The 25,387-nt window shown below is 39.2% G+C and overlaps 1 protein-coding gene across 1 annotated transcript in view; it reads left to right on the top strand.

The window, feature by feature from the left end:
* The window catches only part of LOC126284610 (brachyurin-like), a 200,200-nt gene that overhangs the window by 96,348 nt on the left and 78,465 nt on the right, over window positions 1–25,387 (top strand). Inside the window, exons 4-5 of the mRNA XM_049983671.1 lie at window positions 7,939–8,111; window positions 18,690–18,788. Coding sequence (XP_049839628.1) covers window positions 7,939–8,111; window positions 18,690–18,788 — 272 coding nt within the window. The remainder of the gene's footprint in view (window positions 1–7,938; window positions 8,112–18,689; window positions 18,789–25,387) is intronic.

Raw genomic sequence — 25,387 nt, 5'->3', positions numbered from 1 at the left:
TGACATGAGGAAAGTTCCCAACCGATTTCTCATACACAAACAGCAGTTGACCTGCGTTGCCTGGTGAAACGTTGTTGTGATGCCTCGTGTAAGGAGGAGAAATACGTACCATCTCGTTTCCGACTTTGATAAAGGACGGATTGTAGCCTATCGCGATTGCGGTTTATCGTATCGTGACATTGCTGCTAGCGTTGGTCGAGATCCAATGACTGTCAGCAGAATATGGAATCGGTGGGTTCATGAGGGTAGGACGGAACCCCTTGCTGGATCCCAACGGCCTCGTATCACTAGCAGTCGAGATGACAGGCATCTTATCCGCATGGATATAACGCATTTTGCAGCCAAATCTCGATCTCTGAGTCAACAGATGGGGACGTTTGCAAGACAACAACCATCTGCACGAACAGTTCGACGACGTTTGCAGCAGCATGAACTATCAGCTTGGAGACCATGGCTGCAGTTACCCTTGACGCTGCATCACAGACAGGAACGCCTGCGATGGTGTACTCAACGACGAACTTGGGTGCAAATAATAATAATAATAATAATAATAATAATGGCAAAACGTCACTTTTTCGGATGATTCCAGGTTATGTTTACAGCATCATGATGGTAGCATCCGTGTTTGGCGACATCGCAGAGAACGCACATTGGAAGCGTGTATTCGTCATCTGGTGTATCACCCGGCGTGATGGTATGGGGTGCCATTGGTTATACGTCTCGGTCACCTCTTATTATCATTGACGGCACTTTGAACTGTGGACGTTACATTTCAGATGTGTTACGATCCGTAGCTCTACCCTTCATCTGATCCCTGCGAAACCCTATATTTCAACAGGATAATGAACGACCGCATGTTGTAGGTTCTGTACGGGCCTTCCTGGATACGGAAAATGTTCGACTGCTGCCCTGGCCAACACACTCTCCAGATCTCTCACCAAGTGAAAACGTCTGGTCAATGGTGGCCGAGCAACTGTCTCATCACAATATGCCAGTCACTACTCTTGATGCACTGTGGTATCGTGTTGAAGCTGCATGGGCAGCTGTACCTGTACACGCCATCCACGCTCTGTTTGACTCAATGCCCAGGCGTGTCAAGGCCGTTATTACGGCCAGAGGTGGTTGTTCTGGGTACTGATTTCTCAAGATCTGTGCACTTAAATTGCGTGAAAATGTAATCACATGTCAGCTTTAGTATAATATATTTGTCCATTGAATATCCGTTTATCATCTGCATTTCTTCTTGGTGTAGGTATTTTAATGGCCAGCAGCGTATAATGCGTGATGGCCCAGAACAAGTAAAACTACAAATAACAGCTGACATCAAAGAATGAGCCAGTTTCAAGACTCTCTGACAAACATGGAAGACGATGTGTCGCCCTATGTGAAGTCTACTGGAGAATGAGGGATAGTAATCTGGAGACACTCTTTTAATAATTACTTTCATTACCAATTAATGAATCAGAGAACCTTCTGAGTGACATCTGTTCTGCTGGCACGTCCGACACATCACTCGTGATGAGGCGGCCGCATTGCAGTGGGCGACAGGTTGGCAGTTAGAGACGGTCAGGGAACGAGTCCAGACGGCCAAAGTGGTTAAGGAAACATCTCATGACAAGCGGTAAATCCGGATCCTAGCCTGGGTCCAACACTAGTTTACAGCTTTCACTGCTGCATTACCACAATGCCCTGTTCGGTACCACAATGTCCTGTGTGGCTGGAAGTTGCGAACTTCCATGCTTACCTTCCCTCTCATTCTCCATTTCTTATTACATACAAATGACTGCGAGAACACTCTAAGTTTCTAACAGTTGTTTTAGTGCGGATGTGGATTCCCAGTGGATGAACAGAAGAGCGTAATGGAAATGCCGTGTGGCTAGGGCCACCCGTCGGGTAGACCGTTCGCCTGGTGCAAGTCTTTCGAGTTGACGCCACTTCGGCCACTTGCGTGTCGATGGGGACGAAATGATGATGAAAGACACACAGCACCCAGTCATAACGAGGCAGAGAAAATCCCTGGCCCCTCCAGGAATCGAATCCTGGACCCCGTGCACGGGAATCGAGAACGCTACCGCAAGATCACGAGCTGCGGACAAAGAGCATAATAAACATATGAAAGACGTAACTTTTGCGCGAGTCTTAGCACTATGCTCTATTACTTGGTTAGTTGTTTGGTTACAAATGCAGAGTCGAACTGACTTATATCAAACTACTTTAGGCAGTTTACACAACTGCAAGAGAGTTAAACCAATGATTTTACATCTTTGTACCTCTAATATGAATCGGTTTGTTTCCGTAAGATAGATCAGCTCCAAATCATTAATACTTATCTCCTTTTACGTGATCTGTAACATAGTGCACAAAGTTTCATAAAACTGGAGACTTCTCTTTGTTTCCTTGTTCCTGTCCTTATTGCACCTAAACCTAGTCGTTTGTAAATCAAGGTTTTCTTTTGTACCTCTCTGTTTCTTTAGAGAATTTCTTGATCCCGTCATACCGAAGTTTCCCCAATCCTCAGGAAGAAGTTCTTTCACTGCTTTCAGAAGGCTCCTCCAGCATAATATGGTTTACCAACTGACTGTTTCTAATCTCAATCCACCACGAGAAGACTGTTTGTAACGTCCCCTTATGAGTAGTACTTCGGCAATGAACTGCTCAATTTAGAACGTTGTGTCCAGATAGTAACAGGGTCGAGCTATGAACTTCTGCCTTTAAGCCCAGCAACTGAACTCGCTGCACTGCTTATAATGAGAATTATTAAACCAAACGAGTAGCAATAAAACTGAATAATAATCATAATTGTTAAAAGCGTTATTCTGATGAATAAATTGATGCAGACGACAACAGAAGGGTTCACCTAAATGCACCGATTTATTTAGTGAGTCAAAGATTGAAACTTTTAAGAATGGTAACCCTAAAATAAATGAGTAAAACCTGAACAATTTTTCAGATGCATTTAAGCTTGCATGTATGTGTGATTAGAATGGCAACAGAATCCCGAAATGCTATGTAGATATGACTGCTATGCGAAAAACATAGTTCTATTCCGGTTAACTGAACACAACTTGCTTGCCAACTCATAAACACTTAAGGCAGCCGGCCTGGTTGGCCGAGTGGTTCTCGGCGCTACAGTATGGAAACGCGCGACCGCTACGGTCGCAGGTTCGAATCCTGCCTCGGGTATGGGTGTGTTTGATGTCCTTAGGTTAGGTAGGTTTAAGTAGTTCAAAGTTCTAGGGGACTGATGACCTCAGAAGTTATGCCCCATAGTGCTCAGAGCCATTTGAAACATTTTTGAACCACTTAAGGCAATCAACATATTAACACACATGCGAATTTTCAAGCAGATTTTCGTACTACACCTAGCTTGAATATGAAAAGTGAAATCTGAGTAAGTTAAAGTTCAACATTGCACATTATTTGACGCTCACAAAATGTTAACATTCCACGCAATTGGCACTGGCTAAGTACCACGCCACTCGGAAATTTGATAAGTGCAAACGAATATTTAAGTATTCGTGTGGCTACGTGCCGCCAAGAAACCAACACTTTAGCTCCTAAAAGATCCCCAAGCCTACCCTGTACCAAACTTGACATACAAGTCCTCTATTCACTCGACAGAAAGTGTCTTCCAGCTCGATTTTCCCCCGAATCCTTCCTTGCTCCCAAACGCCGTTCCACGAGTAAGTATACGCTTCTATGCTCGCACGAACAAGAACATTCGCTCCCCTATCAAAAGAGCTTAATTTACTTAGAGTTTATAAAATGGACCACCATTTTCGTGATAGCGATTTTACAAATTAGGCACATGAGTGAAATGAAAAATCATTTTCACCGGTTCTACAGAGTTCAATCGAAATATTCTGCATAGAAAAGTTCAGACATAACTAATTAATCACGGATATAGTGCATAAGCGCTTAAAACAAGTAATAAAGAATACACGTTAAAACATACTCCGGAGAGTCAAAGAAAGAGATACACCTGCCCAATATCGTGTAGAGCCCCACGAGCACGCAAAAGTACCGCACCACAGCGTGGGATGGACTCGACTAATGTCTGAAGTAGTGCTGGAGGGAACTGAGCGGAAGTGTTTAATCTCAGAAGAGAGTTCCTGTAGCCATTCTGAAGCCAAGCAGTTCTGGACGTGTGGGGTGTCGCATTGTACTGCTGGAATTGCGCAAGAACGCACAATGCACATGAATGGATGCTGGTGGCCAGACAGGATGCTTACGTGTATGTCATCTGTCAGAGTCATATCTAGTCGTATCTTGGGTCACATATCACTCCAACTGCACACGCCTCACACCATTACAGAGCCGCCACTAGCTTGAACAATCCCCTGTTGACATGCAGGGTCCATGGATTCATGAAGTTGTCTCCATACCCGTACACGTGCATCCGCTCGATACAATTTGCAACGAAACTCGTCCGATCAGGCAACATGTTTCCAGTCATCAACAGTCCAATGACAGTGTTGGCAGGTCCAGTTGAGGCGTAAAGCATTGTTTCATGCAGTCATCAAGGGTACACGAGGGGGCCTTCGGCTCCGAAAGGCCATATCGTTGATGTTTCGTTGAACGGTTCGCACGATGACACTTGTAGATGGCGCAGCACTGAAATCTGCAGCACTTTGCGGAACGCTTGCAACTTTTGTCAAGTTGAACGATTCCCTTCAGTCGTTGTTGGTCTCGCTGTTGCAGGACCTTTTTCCGGCCGGACAGATGTCGCAGATTCGATGTTTTACCAGATTCCTGACATTCATGGTTCACTCTTGAAATCGTATCACGGGATAATCCCCACTTCATTGCTACCTCTGAGATTCTGTGTCCCATCACTTGTGCACTATAACACCACGTTTAATCTCACTTAAATCTTTATAAGCTGCCATTGTAGCAGCAGTAACCGTTATAACAGTTGCGGCAGACAAATGTTCTCTTATATAATGTTTGCCGACCGCAGCGGTATATTCTACCTGTTTACATATCTCTGTATGTGAATAAGCATGCCTACTGTCTTACGAATAATTTTCCGTTTCTAAGTTACAAGGGTTTCTAAACATTCATGGTGGTGTCTGATTGTACTATATCGTGTCTCCCTACCACTTTCGCGCAACGACGCTCTGAGCGTGTTTTTTAGGGAATTAACTAGTTTGAACCTGGGACCTGTTGCTGGTAAGGAGACGCCAGACCACACATGACATGTAGAATTCAGAAGAGTTCAGTGAAACTAGCGATGATATAACCAAATACTAAATGATCTCAGCGTCAGCTCCACTGCACTCCCTGTAAAAGAATCTTAATTCTAACTAAATATAGTGGAAAGGGTTCAAGGCTTTCCTATTTTTAGTTAGTTGGTAAAATAACGTCGAAAAAGCTGTTAAGTTTACCATTGGAAATTTATTCTAATCACAAAACATCTTTTATAAATTGCACTATTGATAAAAGGAAATGTTTTAATACAGGATGGTAAAAACCAACTGCGTTCAACAAAAATGTGAACGAATATTCCCTAAATGGGTTTCCAAGTTCTACAATCGATCGAAGGATGACCTATGCCATATCACATCTATAATCTAGGTTTAATTTAAGTTTCACAAAAGAGAAAACTATCAAAATGGTCTACAGTGACCCTCAATTATCTTCAATTACTTATCTAACTTGTCGTAAATTACAGTGGCTGATGTGGCTTCTCAATAACTATAAAATAGAAAAATCATCGCGTTTCAGATCTTTACTTCAAGTGGCAAATGTGAACACCATGAGTTTTAATTAACGATCGTCACTATTATTACGCAAAGAGGGGGTGTAACAGATGAGACTTCTGCAGTTCTGAGTGAAGCCTTATGCGCTCAAAAATGCGGCATCGCGTGCGTTCATTACCTTGTCGGTGTTTAGGCAGCGTCAGGGCGACAGCGGCCGGCGCACCAGCCGTCCAGCTCGCCGTCTCGGAACCAACTCTCGTCTAACTTCTCCTTACTACAATTTACCGAAGTTAGTTTAAAAAAACTATCTGGCTATGTTTTCATCTGACCAATCAGGGTCTCAGTGTTAACCTTAAGCTCCGCCTACAAAAATTCTGTCTATCCAATGAGAAACGTTATACTTTTCGTGGTGGGGCAATGTTTTTAAAGTTTGCAACGTAACAGAGACGCTAAAAAGTCTCACGCTAAACCCTGCAGCTAGTGTGGTCCTTTTAGCGTTATCGTAAGATCTATACTGTTTTTCTGGAGGGCTCTAGCTTTTAACATGGGCTGGGGGTGATCCTTGACGTACCTGAGACGCGAAAAAGCCTCACGCTAAAACGTGCGGGTTGTATAGTCGTACAGGTAGGCTCGCAGCGTGGGTGCCCAGCCCCTACCTTATCTAGCTTAACACGGTTCTGCTCTCGGCTTCTGTCCTCGTTTCTCCCCTCGGAACTGCGTCTGCCTCACGGTGGGAAGGTACGACATGCATTTAGGCATTCTTGTGTTAGTCTGTGGTATTCCATTTGCTCACTCATTACTCGTATTACTTTGGTTAATTTCATGTCACGATTTATTCGGAGCTATGTGACATACTAGTAAATTTGCTTATTATGTCAGGGTTTTCATGTAGGGTGTTGGATTTGCCTGACACCTTATAGGTTTTTCTAATGTTGGCCTACTAACCTTTTAGTTACATAACTCAGAAACAGTTAATAAAGCGTGACTTGGGAATCGCCATACTACTTTTATTTGTTGTGGAATATCAGATGGTGTAACACATTTGCAGTACAAAAAAGATATAACAACATACATACATCCATATTCTAAATGATAATGCCGTGTCGGTGCAACCATTGTATGTAAGAAGCACAATAACTCAAGAAAAAAATGTCTACAGATGAGTGGCTTTCAGGGATGATGGTTAGAGTCATAAGTTATCGTCCAATACCTTGCTCATGAAGCATTTAGCAGTTTTTTAATTTTAAATGGCTTTTACTATGATAATATACCTTCCCTCATCTTAGTGATATTTGTAATAATATTCTCTCAATAGACCCACCTCAGTGCGTTGAGTATGCTGGTACGTATGGATCTGCGCTATGATGAAACACTGAACTATCACAGAATTAAAAAGTATTTGAATGTAGTCGTCGTTCATACTGTAGCAGAAGCCACCATTGCATACATCTCGTATATTGGACCATTTGTTGCAGCTGGCTAAAAGCTCGTCCTGTCCTGCAATGTACTTAGCAAAAACCGTCGCTTAGCTGATAGATACCATCCTTATTTTGACGAGCGTAGCTGACCGCAAAAGCCCCTTTCGTCAAATCACGCATCTGCTTATGTTGGCCAAGAAATCCAACGTTCAGAATTTCACATACCAAATTAGACACATTAATCTGGCCAAATTGTTACCAACATGATGGTAATCTAATAAAATTCTGATATCTTCATTGCACCTCTTCATTTCTGTTATATACTATCTCTAGTATGGTACTAATCTCTCCCATGTCCTTCTTTATCTCATCTACCCATTTGTACAACTATCCCCATTAGATGGTTCAAATGGTTCAAATGGCTCTGAGCACTTGGGACTCAACTGCTGCGGTCATCAGTCCCCTAGAACTTAGAACTACTTAAACCTAACTAACCTAAGGACATCACACACATCCATGCCCGAGGCAGGATTCGAACCTGCGACCGTAGCAGTCGCACGGTTCTGGACTGCGCGCCTAGAACCCCCATTAGATGTTCAGACACTTACAACATTCGTTTTCGCATTTTGATTCTAGTCTTTCTGGTACTTTTAGAAGCCTTTTTCTTTCTCTGGTGCTCTGTGGTGCTAAATTTTCCCTCTCGATTCTACTTTAACACCCTATACAACTTTTATTATTAAGATGTCATTTATTTGTAATACAGAATTCGTATATATATATTTTTAAACTGTCTCTGGTCATTTGTTTCTCTTGTACAGTTTCGATACGTTTCAAGTGACGCTGGGGACTATCAAACTGTACTCCTTCGACGGGGAGGACAACTTGGAGCGCATTTACAGCCGCGAGGGTGTAGTCCACCCTTCCTACACGAGCACGTCTCTCAAACATGACGTGGCTGTTGTCCTCCTGAAACCCGAAGTAACCCTAAGCTGTAAGTTTACATTCGACGGAAGATATGATTCTTCTGTTTCTTTGTTCTTATTTATTTATTTGTATATTTCAACTGGTCATATCAGTCACATCGGACCTGGGTTTCTCACACAAGTATTTTTTCATCTTAGTTACCTAATAAATAATGATAGTTTTAATATGACAAACAGTAATCAAATGCTTTTAATACAAATGAAATGACTGGATTGCATGTAGGGACAATGTGAATAAAAACACTCACTAAAAACTAATAAAGTTAGATCTACCACTACTGTTACTACTACTGTTTTTGCTGCTGCTGCTGCCTAGTAATGATAATATCACTCATGAACACTTTTAAATGTGTAGAAAAGTGATATTTTGTGATACAGCGTGTTCTGGGGGAGAGAAATGTAGGTAGACTGCACCTGCTAATAGCTCTAAATGAGGGAGCTATGGTTGGAAAGAACGATGTGACAATGTAACGAGTGCGTACAAGGACAGAAGTAGACGTTATTGTTGTATCAGATATCTGTTTTGTTCAGACATGAGTGTTAAATTTGAGGAGTGTATGTTGACTGGTTACTGTGACGCCATTGTGTCACGTAGATGCCGGTTTGATATACACTATGGATTTTCCGACTGTGCTGTTGGTAACACGCTTAAGATGGAACTTGTTGCAGTTATTGGAGCTTATCCTCATGAAGTAATCATTACGTTTCTAGTTAGTTTGCTGTCCGATTGTGGTTTTAGCTTATGTGAAGTACCATTTCAGTCCCCTGAGTGGAAAAATAAGATCAGCTTATGACATATCTTTTGATAGAACCAAGAAGGTGAGCTCATGTACCTGACTAAATAGTCTTCAAGGGTCATAGAATTAATGATAACATCAACTGATACTGCTGGTTGCTGAGTCATATGTATTTTTATTTCATTTTAAATGTTTGTAGAATTATGGCAATAACGTTGAATGAACTCTACAAAACTATTTCGATAGTTAGATAGCTCGATTTTATTGGCCCTCTTAACTCTGGTTTTATTTAGTTATGGGACAGACTTGGGAAAAATGGTCTCATAACGTTACAACTTCATGCCGTTTCTTTAAATTTTTGCTAACGCAGTTGTCCTCAAAACGTGTTAAAGCGTGAATGCATGAAGGAAGTTAGATATGTGTGATTGAGATTATGTGCTTACTGGAGGCACTGTTTTGGCCATGGATTTTTTCAAGAGTACAGGTAAACATTTTGTTCTGATCCTAACTAACTTCGCGCACTCACTCACTTACTTCGACGGCGTCGCTAACAGACAATACAGGGTTGCTTAATGCACCATGTTACAACTTATTCAACCCTCTTTAAAACTCTCATTAAGGTTCAGCCATTAAATTGTTTCACATTCAGACTAAATGTATGTATAAACAATGCACAGTGTATTAATTATTGAACAATGTGATATAAAATCTTCATATGTTCTGAACGGTTTAGGTTAGGACGTTCAAACTGCACGGTTAACCGCGGGGCGTGATGGGAATTAATATGGTTTATGTTAGCTACGAAGCCAACGTCAATTTGGATGGGCTCGTCAATAAGCAAAATTCGCGCATGGGGGGGATTGAGAATCCGTATTTCGCGATCGGGAGGTCTCTTTCCCCTCAACGGGTGCCTTGTTGGTCTGCAATGTCCAGTCACGGAATAATCGGTGCGATATTCCCTGGTGGCACGGTGAGTATCGAACCGTACGTGAATGTTTTGGAAGATGATTTCATCCCCATTATCGAAAGTGACCCTGACATCGACAAGATTTGATTCATGCAAGATGGAGCTCGATCCCGTCGAAGCAGGAGAGTGTTTGATGTTCTGGAGGAGCACTTTGGGACCGCATTCAGGCTCTGGGTTAGCGAGAGGCCACTGGCATGAGCCTCTCCTGGCCGCCATAGTCTCTTGATCCGAACGCATGCGACTCCTTTTTGTGGGGCTGTATTAAAGCTAAGGTGTACAGCAATAACCTCAAAACCATTGATGAGCTGGAAACAGCCATTCAGGAGGTCATCGACAGCAAAAATAGTTCTAAGCACTATGGGACTTAACATCTGTGGTCATCAGTCCCCTAGACTTAGAACTATGTAAACCTAACTAATCCAAGGACATCACACACATCCATGCCCAAGGCAGGATTCGAACTTGCGACCGTAGCAACCACGTGGTTCCGGATTGAAGCGCCTAGAACAGCTCGGTCGCTACGGTCGGCTCATCGACAGCACTGATGTTCCGACATTTCAGCGGGTCATGTAGAATTTCACTATTCGTCTGCACCACATCACCGTCAATGATGGTAGGCATATCGAACATATCATAAACTAAACCCAAAAACCTGTAGCGACGTTTGCATGTTGCATAAAGTGTGTGCACACCGTAGTTTGTAACTAATTTACGTTTTTTCCAAGTATTTCATTGACTGTCACTCTGTAATATTTATTTTTATTAATTGTGAAAGCTCTCTCTAAGATTACAAATGTTAGAAATGTAGGTTTGCCTTGTCTTAATATATCTTCTATGATAAGTTGTAGGGTCAGAATTGCCTCACGTCTTCCAACATTTCTACGGGATCCCAGCTGATCTTCACCAAGGTTGGCTTCGACCAGTTTTTCCATTCGTCTCTAAAGAATCATGTTATTATTTTGCAACCGTGATTTATTAAACTAATAGTCCGGTAATTTTCACATGTGTCAACACCTGCTTTCTTTGGGATTGGAATTATTATTTTCTTGTTGAACTCTCATAAATTTTGTTCACCAGATGGTAGAATTTTGTCAGGGCTGACTCTCCCAAGACTGTCAGTAGTTCTAATGGAACGTTGTATACTCCCAGGACCTTGTTTCGACTTAGGTCTTTCAATGCTCTGTCAAATTCTTCACGAGGTATGGTATCTCCCATTTCATCTTCATCTACGTCTTCTTCCATTTCCATAATATTGTCCTCAAGTACATCACCCTTGTGTAGATAGGCCTTCTATATACTCCTTCCACTTTTCTGCTTTCCCTTCTATGTTTATAACTGCTTTTCCATCTCAGTCCTTCGTATTCATACAAGTAGTTCTCTTTTCTCCAAAGGTCTCTATAATTTTCCTGGAGGCAGCATCTTACCCCTGGTGAGAGAAGTCTCTCCATCCTTACATCTGTCCTCTAGCCATCCCTGCTTAGCCATTTTGCACTTGCTGGCGATCTCATTTTTGAGACGGTTGTATTCCTGTTTGCCAGCTTCATTACCTGAATTTTTATATTTCCTCCTTTCATCAGTTAAATTCCATATCTCTTCTGTTACCCAACGATTTTTAATAGCTCTTGTCTTGTTACCTACTTTATCCCGTGCAGCCTTCACTATTTCATCTCTCAAAGCTACCCATTTTCTTCTTCTGTATTTCTTTCTCCCATTCTTGTCAATCGTTCCCTGATGATCTCTCTGAAACTCTTCACAACCTGTGGTTCTTTCAGTTTGCAGTTTCTTCAAGTTTAAACTACAATTCGTAACCAATAGATTGTGGACAGAGTCCACATCTGCCCCTGTTTCCTAAATTCCTGTCTTACAATTATATAATCTGTTTGAAACCTTCCAGTGTGGCCAGGCCTCTTCCATGTTTACAACCTTCTTTCATGATTCGTAAACCAGATGTTAACTATGATTAAGTTATGCTCTGTGCAAAATACCACCAGGCGGCTTCCTCTTTCATTTCTAATCCCCATTCCATGTTCACCTACTGGTTTTCCTTCTCTTCGTTTTCCTACTATTGAATTACAGTTCCCCATGACTATTAAAGTTTCGTCTCCCTTCACTATCTGAATTATTTCTTTTATCTCATTATACAGTACTTCAATCTCTTCGTCATCTGCGGAGCTAGTTGGGATTTAAACTTGTACTACTGTGGTAGGCGTGGGCTTCGTGTCTATCTTGGCTACAAAAATGCGTTCGCAATGTCGTTCTTAATAGTTTAACCAAGTTCATATTTTTTATTCATTATTAAACTTACTCCTGCATTACTCCTACTTGATCTTGTATTTATAACCCTGTATTCACCTGACCAGCAATCTTTTTCCTCCTGCTAGCGAACTTCGCTAGTTCCCAATATATCTAACTTTAACCTATCCATTTACCTTTTTAAATTTTCTAATCTGCCTGCCCTATTAAGGGATCTGATTTTCCACACTCCAATCCGTAGAACGTCAGTTTTGTTTCTCCAGGTAACGACGTCCTCCAGAGAAGTCCCCACCCAGATCCGAATGAGGGACTATATTGTCTCCGGAATATTTTACTCAAGAGACGCCATCATCATTTAACCATACAGTAAATCTGCATGTCCTCGGGAAAAATTACGCCTGTAGTTTTCCCTTGCATTCAGGTGTTCGCAGAACCAGCACAGAAACGCAGTTTTGGTTAATGTTACAAGGCCAGATCACTCAATCAACCAGACTGCTTCCCCTGCAACGACTGAAAAGTTTGCTGCCCTTCTTCAGGAACCACACATTTGTCTGGCCTCTCAACAGTTACCCCACTGTTGTAGTTGCTATCTGTATCGCTGAGGCACGCAATCCCTCCCCCCCCCCCCCCACACACACACCCTCCCTCCCACCAACAGTAAGGTCCATGGTTCATGGGGAGAGGCGTTATATCCTTCAAATCAATAAAAATGGTTTTCTACACACTTTCTACAGTAGGCTATACTCTTCCTCAGCATTCGAGCTATCTCCATACCAAATTTATCAAAATCGGTTCAACAGTTTAGTCGTGAAAGCGTAACAGACGGTGTTTCTTTCGTAATTATAACGTTAGTATGGATGTTAGTATGAATAATATTAGTAAGGATGTGAAATTTGAGCAAAATCTCATGAAAACAGTGAAGAGTTCTGGTGAAATGGCTCGTGGACAAGGTGTACCGGACAGCTTCCTCACTCGCTATACTATAGGGTTAGCTGCATTTTAAAACGCAACTGACGAAATTGAGAACTTCTGCAGCGGTGAATCGGCTACCGTGGAAAAACACATTGACGTGACATCGTCCCGTGTCGCAAGGGACAACAGTGACGTTAATATGCTAACACAGCCGTTTTCCAGTCACAATCCTTTTCCAACTGTTAAACATTTAATGTCAATAAGTAATGGAGCGGGTGAAGGTGAAGACTACAACTGGAATAGATAGAATTCTGAACAGCAATTTCGAGAACATGCGTTTCTGACGTAAATATGCAGTGCCGTCTCTGTCGGTAATTTCTACCTATATAAAAATGAAAATAGGAAAAATAGCTCTGAATCTTTTCATGCTTTACAACAGGATGATAGTCTCTAAGCTGCCTGATGATCTGAAGAACTATATCAAGCACAAACTTGTTCAAGTTCGACTATAATTTTTTCTGAAGAAGGGATTTGCAAAGGGAGAAAGTCCACATTTTACGCTCCCGTGATACCCTAAACAAGTGACATAGAAATGAGTAAGAGCAAAGAATGTATTTCTGCCATTTCAAAAAACTTTTTGGCTTACTCACAGCGACATCATGGTCAAAATTTGTGGTAGGCTTCGGTGGGTATCCCACAAAAGAAAATAAAAGGATCAGAAAACACCAAAATAGCTGTTCGCTTCTGGTTAAAATATTGTGCGGCAGTACTCGTTGATGTTTCGGCAGATGCCTATGGATAAATTGTTATCAAATGAAGAAAACAAATCCAGCTTCATTTCATTGCTCCAGAAGGAACTTCAGCGAACACAAATGATAACCAAGCAGGTGATAAAGAATAAAGATGTGTTGACTGTGAAAACTACAATTTCATTTTTTTCCTCACACGATTCTGTTCTGTATGCTGAGAGAAAAATTTTCTTTCAGGTTTGATGAAGGCTTTAGTGCCAGACAATGTGGTTTTTCAAATCGATAAGGAGTAACACAGCAGATGCACTGTACACCAAAACGTTCTTCAGATACAAAGATGTTATTGACAACATTCTATTTATCCTTGCAATAACTGGTTCAGGTATCACCTGTACTCTGTTTCGACAGAGGAAAGATGCATTTTGTACTACACTTGGGAGTAATGTTTCCCAGAGTAAAAGATATTTTGTTTTCGAAAGATCTAGCTGCACAAAAAGATTGTGGAAACAACTGAAAATTGCGTTGTGGAACTTTATGGAGGTGTCTTGAAAACTTCTATAGACCATCAGAGATTTTTTCGCTTTTCTAAAGCTGCTACGAACACCTAATCCAATTTAGCACGCCTGCCTCCAGCCTCGAGATGAGTGGGTGTTGTTATGTCGTCTTCATCATCATAATTCATCCCCATTACGGTCGGAGGAAGGCAACGGCAAACCACCCCCGCTAGGCTACTCGGTGGTGCAGGTCTCCCACATCGTCCCCTACACTCCTCGGAGTATGGGACCTTATCATCATTACATTCAGCTAAGGATGCAGTTCATTATCACACATACAGAACTTATCTGCAAGTTCAGACAGTGATGAGTTTATGGAAAAAACGTCCTGAAGTGGGGCCGGAAGAAGGATATTGGCGGTATGACTACAGTGCCATTGAATAAAAGACAATCTCTAAAGGGATTGCTTAACACGATTTCATTCCAATGCAGAAAGATTCGTGGCAGCAAATGCTACTGTAAAAAAGCAGGATTTCGATTCTCCATTCTATATGTTCACTGTTATTCAAATTACACGGGAAATTATCAGACGTTGGATTCAACATCGAAGAACACGAGTTACAAGATCCACTGCAAATTGGTGGAAGTGATGAATGCATACGTCAACATATGAGCGAAAATAACGGAAACTTATGAAATTTTAGTATTAATTTTTCAGTTTTACATTAATTAATAGTTTTATAATTAATACAAAAATATGCAATGTATATGTTGTGATCCTCAGTCCTGAGACTGGTTTGATGCAGCTCTCCATGCTACTCTATCCTGTGCAAGCTGCTTCATCTCCGAGTACCTGCTGCAACCTACATCCTTCTGAATCTGATTGGTGTATTCATCTCTTGGTCTTCCTCTACGATTTTTACCCTCCACGCTGCCCTCCAATACTAAATTGGTGATCCCTTGATGCCTCAGAACGTGTCCTACCAACCGATCCCTTCTTCTAGTCAAGTTGTGCCACAAACTTCTCTTCTCCCCAATCCTATTCAACACCTCCTCGTTAGTTATGTGATCTACCCATCTAATCTTCAGCATTCTTCTGTAGCACCACATTTCGAAAGCTTCTATTCTCTTCTTGTCTAAACTATTTATCGTCCATGTTTCACTTCCATACATGGCTACACTCCATACAAATACTTTCAGAAACGACATCCTAACACTTAAACCAATACTCGATGTTAACAAATTTCTCCTCCTCAGAAACGCTTTCCTTCCCATTGCCAGTCTACATTTTATATCCTCTCTTCTTCAACCATCATCTGTTATTTTGCTCCTCAAATAACAAAACTCCTTTACTACTTTAAGTGTCTCATTTCCTAATCTAATTATCTCAGCATCACCCGACTTAATTCGACTACATTCCATTTTCCTCGTTTTGCTTTTGTTGATGTTCATCTTATATCCTCCCTTCAACACACCATCCATTCCATTCAACTGCTCTTCCAAGTCTTTTGCTGTCTCTGACAGAATTGCAATGTCATCGGTGAACGTCGACGTTTTTATTACTTCTCCATGGATTTTAATACCTACACCGAATTTTTCTTTTGTTTCCTTCACTCCCTGCTCAATATACAGATAAATAACATCGGGGAGAGGCTACAACCCTGTCTCACTCCCTTCCCAACCACTGCTTCCTTTTCGTGCCCCTCGACTCTTATAGCTGCCATCTGGTTTCTGTACAGATTGTAAATAGCCTTTCGCTCCCTGTATTTTACCTCTGCCACTTTTAGAATTTGAAAGAGAGAATTCCAGTCAACATTGTCAAAAGCTTTCTCTAAGTCTAAAAATGCTAAAAACTTATGTTTGTCTTTCCTTAATCTAGCTTCTAAGATAAGCCGTAGGATCAGTATTGCCTCACATGTTCCAATATTTTTATGGAATCCAAACTGATCTTCCCCAAGGTCGGCTTCTACTAGTTTTTCCATTCGTCTGTAAAGAATTCGCGTTAGCATTTTGCAGCTGTGGCTTATTAAACTGATTGTTCGGTAATTTTTACATCTGTCAACACCTGCTTTCTTTGGGACTGGGATTATTATATTCTTCATGAAGTCTGAGGGTATTTCGCCTGTCTCATACATCTTGTATACCAGATGGTAGAGTTTTGTCAGGACTGGCTCTCCCAAGCCTGTCATTAGTTCGAATAGAATGTTCTCTACTCCGGGGGCCTTATTTCGACTCAGGTCTTTCAGTGCTCTGTCAAACTCTTCACGCAGTGTCATATCTCCCATTTGATCTTCATCTACATCCTCTTCCATTTCCATAATATTGTCCTCAAGTACATCGCCCTTGTATAGACCTTCTCATACTCCTTCCACCTCTCTGATTTCCCTTCTTTTCTTAGAACTGGGTTTCCATCTGAGCTCTTGATATTCATGCAAGTGGTTCTCTTTTCTCCAATGGTCTCTTTACTTTTCCTGTAGGCAGTATCTATCGTACCCCTAGTGCGATAAGCCTCTACATCCTTACATATATCCTCTAGCCAACCCTGCTTAGCCATTTTGCATCTCCTGTCAATATCATTTCTGAGGCGTTTGTATTCCTTTTTGCCTGCTTCATTTACTGCATTTTTATGTTTTCTCCTTTCATCCATTAAATTCAATATTTCTTCTGTTACCCATGGATTTCTACTAGCCATCGTCTTTTTACCTACTTTATCCTCGGCTGCCTTCACTACTTCATCCCTCAAAGCAACCCATTCTAATTCTACTGTATTTCTTTCCCCCATTCCTGCCATTTGTTCCCTTACGCGCTCCCTGAAATTCTCTACAACCTCTGGTTCTTTCAGTATATCCTGGTCCCACCTCCTTATATTCCCACCTTTTTGCAGTTTCTTCAGTTTCAATCTTCAGGTCATAACTAATAGAATGTGGCCCGAGTCCACATCTGCCCCTGGAAATGTCTTTCAATTTAAAACCTGGTTCCTAAATCTCTGTCTTACCATTATATAATCTATCTGAAATCTGCCAGTATCTCCAGGTTTCTTCCATGTATACAACCTTCTTTTATGATTCTTGAACCAAGTGCTATCAATGATTAAGTTGTGCTCTGTGCAAAATTCTACCAGGCGGCTTCCTCTTTCATTTCTTACCCCCAATCCATAATCACCTACTACGTTTCCTTCTCTCCCTTTTCCTACTACCGAATTCCAGTCATCCATGACTATTAAATTTTCGTCTCCCTTCACTATCTGAATAATTTCTTTTATTTCATCATACATTTCTTCAATTTTTTCGTCAAATCATTATCATTAAAGTAAAATTTAAGATCTTCTTTTTAATTGTATTTAAGTATACATAGATGTGTTGAAAATTAGTGTTTTTACTTTTTCAGAGATACTTGTTCTCAAGAAATGAAATGACTCTCATGATCTACATTTACATATTGCATAAGTAGCTGCTTAAAGCTGATATTACATTTAGGAGTACTATTTTTGACTGAGGAAGGCTTTTACAGTTTCAAATCCACTTTCACTACAATTTTTAATGCAGTATTTCTCGGCATATTTTGTATGAATCTTGCGAAGTTAAGTCATCTACAACAATGGTTATTATTCAATGTGTACCAGCTCTACAAAAAAGTTATTAAAGTGCATTACTAATTACCTAACTTTTTGTGATTTCAGGACATCTTTCCAAATTTTCACAGCCTTATGTCTTAGTAGCTGTTCCGAATTTTTGTATCATGTTTGTGTGAAACTCTAAAGTTTGCCGAAAACTTGTTGGGAGCAAATGACTAAGGCAAAAGTAAAATAGTGCCATTTCTTACCGATTTTTTCGAGATTGCGATTAAGGCACAAGAAGGAGGTCTAATACTTGGATTTTTCATGAGAAGAGTAATGCATACAACATGTATGATCATGAGAATTACTCTATCTTTTGCAGTCAAAATGGTATCCCTAATAGGTTATATACAAGTGTTTATCACACTAATGTCAATTTGACATATATAGGATACTTCATTCATGATGTTTGTATTTTAATGGTCACCATTGTATTTTTTTCTGTTGTGCTGAGATGACAATAATTTCCCTATCTGAGCAACTGGCGACAGTTTGATGTTTGTTAACTTATGTCTTTATGAAGCTGCATTTAAAAGACCAGCAATGTGCTTGGGTCATGAAAAAATCAATGAAGTCAATAGACCTTAGATGTCTTACATTCCTCTTCCTTAGGTTAAACATTAACTAATCAATGCAGTTACTACTACACCTTTAGAATTATAAACTTTGGAATTAAAAATGAAAGCTAATGGGTTTAGTGACAATGAGCTAACTGACTTTGGGTACAATGTGGACTCCTTTCACTAACTGCAGCAAGGTAGAAACAAGTTGTACACAGTGTTTTAAAGTGACATATGCACTTTCTGGCTGTCGTCTTGTTATTATGCCTCAAATGAATATTTTTTATTATTATTACAGCGACCATCCAATTAGTGGCCCTGCCATCATATTCGATTGCTAATGAGACATTTGTAAATTATAAAGCCACTGTTTCTGGTTGGGGCAGAACATCAGACAGTAAGTTAAGTTACTATTTCCATATATTAAAACACCTCATAGTACTGTAAGTTAATACAAATGTAATTCCTTGTCTACAGAAATTCTGATAACGTGCTTAAGATACATGGATATCAAGAACCACCATCTTCCTGCTTATTCCTTTGTCAGCTATAGCTCTCTTACATCATAATCCCTAATTTTCTACAATGGTGCTTCAGGATGAATTAATAGTTACCAATTATCTGACCCCATTTGGTCCTTCAGATTACGTCTGATATCAGATAATAGTGTTGAACATACAAGAATTTTTAGATTACAATTACTTAAATGAGCATATTACAAAGGGTAATGGCAAAGATTGTAACAGAAGAGAAAGATATGTTGAATCAGTATTTTCATATATTTGACACTATTTTTAATGACACTATTGATTGGAAACTTACAGAAAATGACTGTACATTTACTACTTAGAAACAGTGATACTAAAAATAATACTCCAATGAGAATTGATAAACTGAGAGATCAAATTTAATTGTCTCCTTATCTGGTCTGCTATGACATTAAATACAGTATCCAAGCAAGAAAGGGGCATGTCTGGTAAGTACACATATTAACAGCATAATAATGGAGATCTGTATCTCAAATAGCAGTACATTTTTTTACATACAACCATAGTAAAAGAAGAACTTCAAGATGGTTCGAAATTAGCCAAGAATCATCCTTGACATAAGTTTAGAATCGATGGAGATTTGAATATACATAGTAGCGCATTAATAGTCCCAAGCAATGCACAACTTTTTGTCACATACCCTACAAATAAAGGAATGGCTCATGGTAACAAAATTATGAATTGAAATTAATAATGCGCCTCTCTGAACATAATGTGACCACTGGTATAGAACTTTTAAGTGTTACAGGATTTAGGTTAGCATTTCACTTTTGTTGAGCAGAAATGGACAAAGGAGGTGTGGATACATTTATCACAAACGGTCATAAATTTAAGAACATAGACACTCATAAATTTTGCCTACAACAGCATATGGAAGCATGTGCAACAGAAGTAGAATTTAACAAAAAATCCTTCATAGTACTAAGTGTATATCGAGCACCTGCAAGTAACTTTAATCTGTTCATAAACCATCTTGAAGCTGTAAATGCCCATTTAACAAACAAAAACAAAGAAATACTGTTTGCTGTTGACTTCAACGTAGATTTCCTTAAAGACTTTCCAAATAACATATCTGAGTTAGTAACACTATCATTCAACTTAATTCCCACTGTAAAGTTTCCAACTAGTGTAGCCAATTGCTCAAAAACAGCCATTGATAATATCTTCATAGAAAACTCCAATGAAGAAAATTATATTACAAAACCAAAAGTCAATGGCCTCTCAGATCATGACATACAGGTCTTTCTGAATTACGTTAATGCTGAACAGGATATGAAACCTGTTATATCTGAACTCAAGAGGGTAATAAATAAGCCAAAAATTGATTATTTTAGGACACTCCTCAGAGACATTGACTGGAGCAATGTTTACAGTGCTTGTGGAATGAATGGAGACTATAATACTTTTGCTAATAAAGTGCTTACCTTATTTGAACCCACGTTAGAACAAGGTCTACAGAGAGGCCATAGATTACTCAAGACACTGAGGTATCCTGTAAAAAAAAATAAAAGAAAAAAGAAAACTATATCTGTCAATCTGAAACAGTTCTGATGTTGATGTTATAGCACATTACAAGAAATACTGCAAAATATTAAAGACTGTAACACAGACATCAGAGCAAATATAATACAAGGAATAGATAGTCATATCAGGTAACAAAATAAAGACAATATGAGACGTACTGAAGGAGGAGACCAATAGAACCAGACATTAAGAGGGGCAAATAGAATTAAGAGTAAATGATATGTTGGTGACAGATGTGTATAGCGTTGCAGAACTTTCTAACAAACATTTTATAACTGTTACTGAAAGATGGGATTGTCAGGTTCTGTAGTTGCTGGCATGGGATACCTCAGACCAGAGATTTCTAGTAACTTCCATAATATGGATTTGAACCTCACTATCCCAGCAGAAGTAATGTCAATCATAATAAAATCTTTAAAATCAAAACCATCTAGTGGGTATGATGAAATGTCAATGGAGTTGATTAAAGAATGTGATTCGGATTTAAGTAACATATTAAGCTATCTGTGTAACCAGTTGTTCATCAGTGGAATATTTCCTGATTGGTTGAAATATGCCGAAGTTAAGCCACTGTTTGAGAAGAGAGATAAAGAAATAGCATCAAATTTCCATCCCCAATTTCACTTTTGCAAGCATTCTCAAAAATTTTTGAAAGGTAATATACAATCGGCTATATCTCCATCTTATCACAAATAACATACAGTCAAAGTTGCAGTTAGAATTTGTAAAGAGATATGATACTGAGAATACTGTCTACACTTAGTGTGAAAGTGTACTTAATTCATTAAACAAAAAATTGCAGGCAGCTGGTGTCAAAGGCATTTGACTTTTTAAATCGCAATAGCCTTTTAAGTAAATTAGAATATTATGGTGTAACAGGAAATGCTGTAATATGGTTCAAATCTTATATCTCTGGCAGAAAACAAAGGGTGTTATTAGGAAAGAGACATGTATCAAGCTATCAGGCGTCATCCAACATGGAACTAATTAGATGTGGGGTCCCACAAGATTCCATCTTATGACCCTTACTTTTTCTTGTATATATCAATAACCTTTCATCAGTAACATTACCAGATGCCAAGATTGTTTTGTTTGCTGATGATACAAACATTGTAATAAACAGCAAATCAAGTGTAGTCTTAGAAAGATCGGCTACTAAAGTATTTGTGGACATTAATCACTGGTTCCTTGCCAATTCTTTGTCACTAAACTTTCAAAAAACACAATACGTGTAGTTCAGAACTTGTAATGGGTGTTCCATGAGTATACATCTAACATACAACGACAAGCAGATATAAGGAGTGCACAGTATTAAATTCTGGGGATTACAGCTTGATAATAATTCAACTGGGAGGAGCACACCACAGAACTGCTGAAGCATATAAACAAATCTCTATTTGCAATGCGAATTGTGTCAGACATAGGGGATATAAAAATGAAAAAGCTGGCATACTATGCTTACTTTCATTCCATAACGTCATATGGGATTATTTTTTGGGACAAGCCAAGCTAAAGTTTTCTGGGCACAAAAACATGCAATAAGAGTGATATGTGGTATGAACTCAAGAATATCCTGCAGAGGCCTGTTTAGGGGACTAGGGATACTAACTAATGCTTCCCAATATATTTATTCCTTAATGGTATTTGCCATTAAAAATGTATCACTTTTTCAAACCAACAGTTCAGTTCATGGAGTCAATACTATAAATGACTTCACGAGGATTTAAAGTCACTTACTATTGTACAGAAAGGTGTGCATTATTCCCAAATACACACTTTCAATACCTTGCCAGCAGCCATAAAAAGCATAACAACCAATGAAATTCAGTTTAAGAGAAGCCTAAAGGATTTATTTTTGGCCAACTCCTTCTACTCCATTTCTCAGTAGAACCATCTGACTTTTGTGTGTGTGTGTGTGTGTGTGTGTGTGTGTGTGTGTGTGTGTGTGTGTGTGTTTAGTGATGTGTTCATTGTAAATAAATATTGTAGTAGTTCTATTTTATGTTTATTACTTTATTTTTAAATTGAGTGCATTAATGCAATCTTAGTAAATAAGTGTTGTAAAATGACCCTTTCAAACAGTGTCCATTAAAAAGGTACATTACCTTCTTTGTTTTAGTTGTAAATATTTGTCATGTACATTGTTCTTCTGGCATGTTCTACATCCTGGAGAAGCTCCTCACTGTTGATCAATTGGAATGAAAGTAAATGTAAACTAATGTAATGTAATATTAATCATCATTTGAAGTAATTTTTTACTTTCCTGCCAGAGAAGAGTGAACAAACACCCCTAAATTCATGTAGAGGTTCAATTACTAGTCTAGGCATCTGGTTGTGCACTATTGCATTTATCGTAATGAAATCTTATGAATCATAAAACCCCCAGCAAATTATTAAATAATAAACTGCAAAACACAAATAAATTTCAATTAAATAAGACGATATAAGAACAGTCCATTAGGACAAGGGTGTACCCTGAGACTGGTACAATACTGAATATCCATTTTATTTACATCAAGAAACAAGTTACATTTGATGGGGAGTTGCGAAGGCAAATATTTTATATTGTGACAGAAAAAGGAGATGATAGCACTACAGCTGCAGTAATCAGAGTGTACACAGCCAGCTTTTAACATTTGCCACTCACATTGTGTAATGTACCTGAACGATTATCTGAAAAAAGTCCGCACATTTAACAGTTCACTCAAGTCTACCTGTATACCATATGTCTAACAACAATTTTCAGTATAAAATGTCTCTTTAATTCGCAATGAATACTTTGTCAAGTTGCAATGTGGTGCCAAGAGGTCACGCCCCTAAACGCACTCCTCCTGCCTCCTCAGCGGTATTCTGTGACTGACTTCCTTATAAGTGTTACAGTATGCCTGATCACCATTTGATGAATTCAGTTTTATATGGGTTTTAAGTGATTGTAAAACGTACACTATACAAGCATGAGGAAATGTAATTGACTATTGTATTTCTTTAGTTACATATTGTCAGATTAATAACACAAATTGTATTTTGTATTGTGCCTTATCCTGAAAAGCAATGGTTAGTGATGTGGATATTGTCTCTTACCAATTCTGCACTGTTTGATAAACACTGGTTCATGTAGGAATTTGCAGCATGTTTGTACCTTTCTACATGTAACTAACATATAGTGGTAACTATGTAAACATGTAACAGCGCCTATCCACCGTCATGCAAGCTGTCAAGAGAAAAATAGCATAAATGAAAACCTAAAGTCAGATATGTTTTTCCAACACAGCATTGTGAGCCCCAAAGAACCAAAGCTTTTGTTACTGGTGCTGTAAACAATTTCACATATAAATGTTAATAATTTGTTATTATTAATTGTACAAACAAGACAATATTTTATGGGAATAGTCTATTTAATGCGACATCAACGCCTTTAGATTTTCTATACTCATTTGGAAGGGATTTTAATGTCTCTGGCGACGAAGTAAATTTTAGCTTTAGATACAGACACAACCTTGGCGTGCTGTTACCTTCCACAGTCATGTGGTGGCGTAGCATCGTCTGCCCCCCCCCCCCCCTCCTGCTGTGGTAATCCAAACCACATCCACTCATTAACTTGTCAGCTACTTACTCGTTTTCTTCCTTCGCTTGCTGCTCGACCTCTGGCCGTGTCACAACTTTCACTAACCTGTCTGGCCTTGCCACTCTACCTTAACTTGTCAGTAACATAACACTTAATTGAACCTTCCATACCATCACCGGTACTGATATTGTGATCACTGGTATCTTAACAGCTAACCGCTTCAATGTCTTAGTTGTATTTTCTTTACATCTAACAGTTTTCCCACTAACACATCAAATAATTAACTACCTGATGTTTTCTGCATGGTAGTAACTGCACAACAATATGGAATATGCATGTCAGTATATACTAACCATTTTGCGTCCACAGATCCACATATAAACACCTGACATGCTGCCCAAGGGAAAATTAGCGTTAACATGTTTCTCTAGCTACACTTACTTGGAGGTTCTAACCAAGCTAAAAACGTATTACCCCTAATAGCTATAGTTAGTAATCTGTAAATGAAGGAAATACTGATTTATGTTGTTAATTACATTGTCCTTAGTCACTAACAAAAATATCTGCGCCTATATATATATATATATATATATATATATATATATATATATATATATATATATATATATATATATATATATATATTACTGCTTTCTATGCCACACCCTCTAAAACAGAATGGTATAATTTGTGCATAAACTGAAATTAGATGAAAGAAGATTTTGAAAAGGTGAGTGGACGGTACAAGAAATAATTCATGAGGAGACAGTGCTAAGGGAGCACAGATCTACATCTGTAATGGTTATGATGGTATGTAACTCTTCTGGCTATGCTGTGTCACATAACACTATTGGGAATTGTGTGAAATGATTCTAGTGATTACTAAGGCAGCGCTTACTAACAACAATTCGAAAATAAAATTTAAACTATATTTTTGTAAATCCTTTGCAATCAAATCTGAAGCTTTACAGGGAGATGGACATGCACCAAACCTGTCCCTGTGTAACAGAAAAATGACTCAAGAATGGGGCCACGGATTGAAACTTCGGAACCTATTTATATTTTTGAGGACTGAGATGAAGAAGAATGGTGTCGAATATACTGAAGCTTTCGTAGCTGAGGGACCCACTGTGACAGAAGTTTCTCGAGCAATAATACAAATTAGTGCATTGAAAGAAGTAAGGGAACAAATTCGCTTGGCATTATCTTTCGAAGAAAAGCCTTATTTCGAAATATAATAAACGCTGGATATGAAACACTAAAAGTTCGTGTAGCTTTGTATATCTGGATGAGAAGATTGCAGACGATGGCCTAGATGAAGGAACCTTGGCAATAGTAGGCAGAGAAATTGAAACATCT

The sequence above is a fragment of the Schistocerca gregaria genome, chromosome 8 (genome assembly GCF_023897955.1).
Source record: "Schistocerca gregaria isolate iqSchGreg1 chromosome 8, iqSchGreg1.2, whole genome shotgun sequence".
In the NCBI taxonomy this organism is placed as follows: Eukaryota; Metazoa; Arthropoda; class Insecta; order Orthoptera; family Acrididae; genus Schistocerca; species Schistocerca gregaria.
This window is presented reverse-complemented; position numbering and strand designations above follow the sequence as displayed.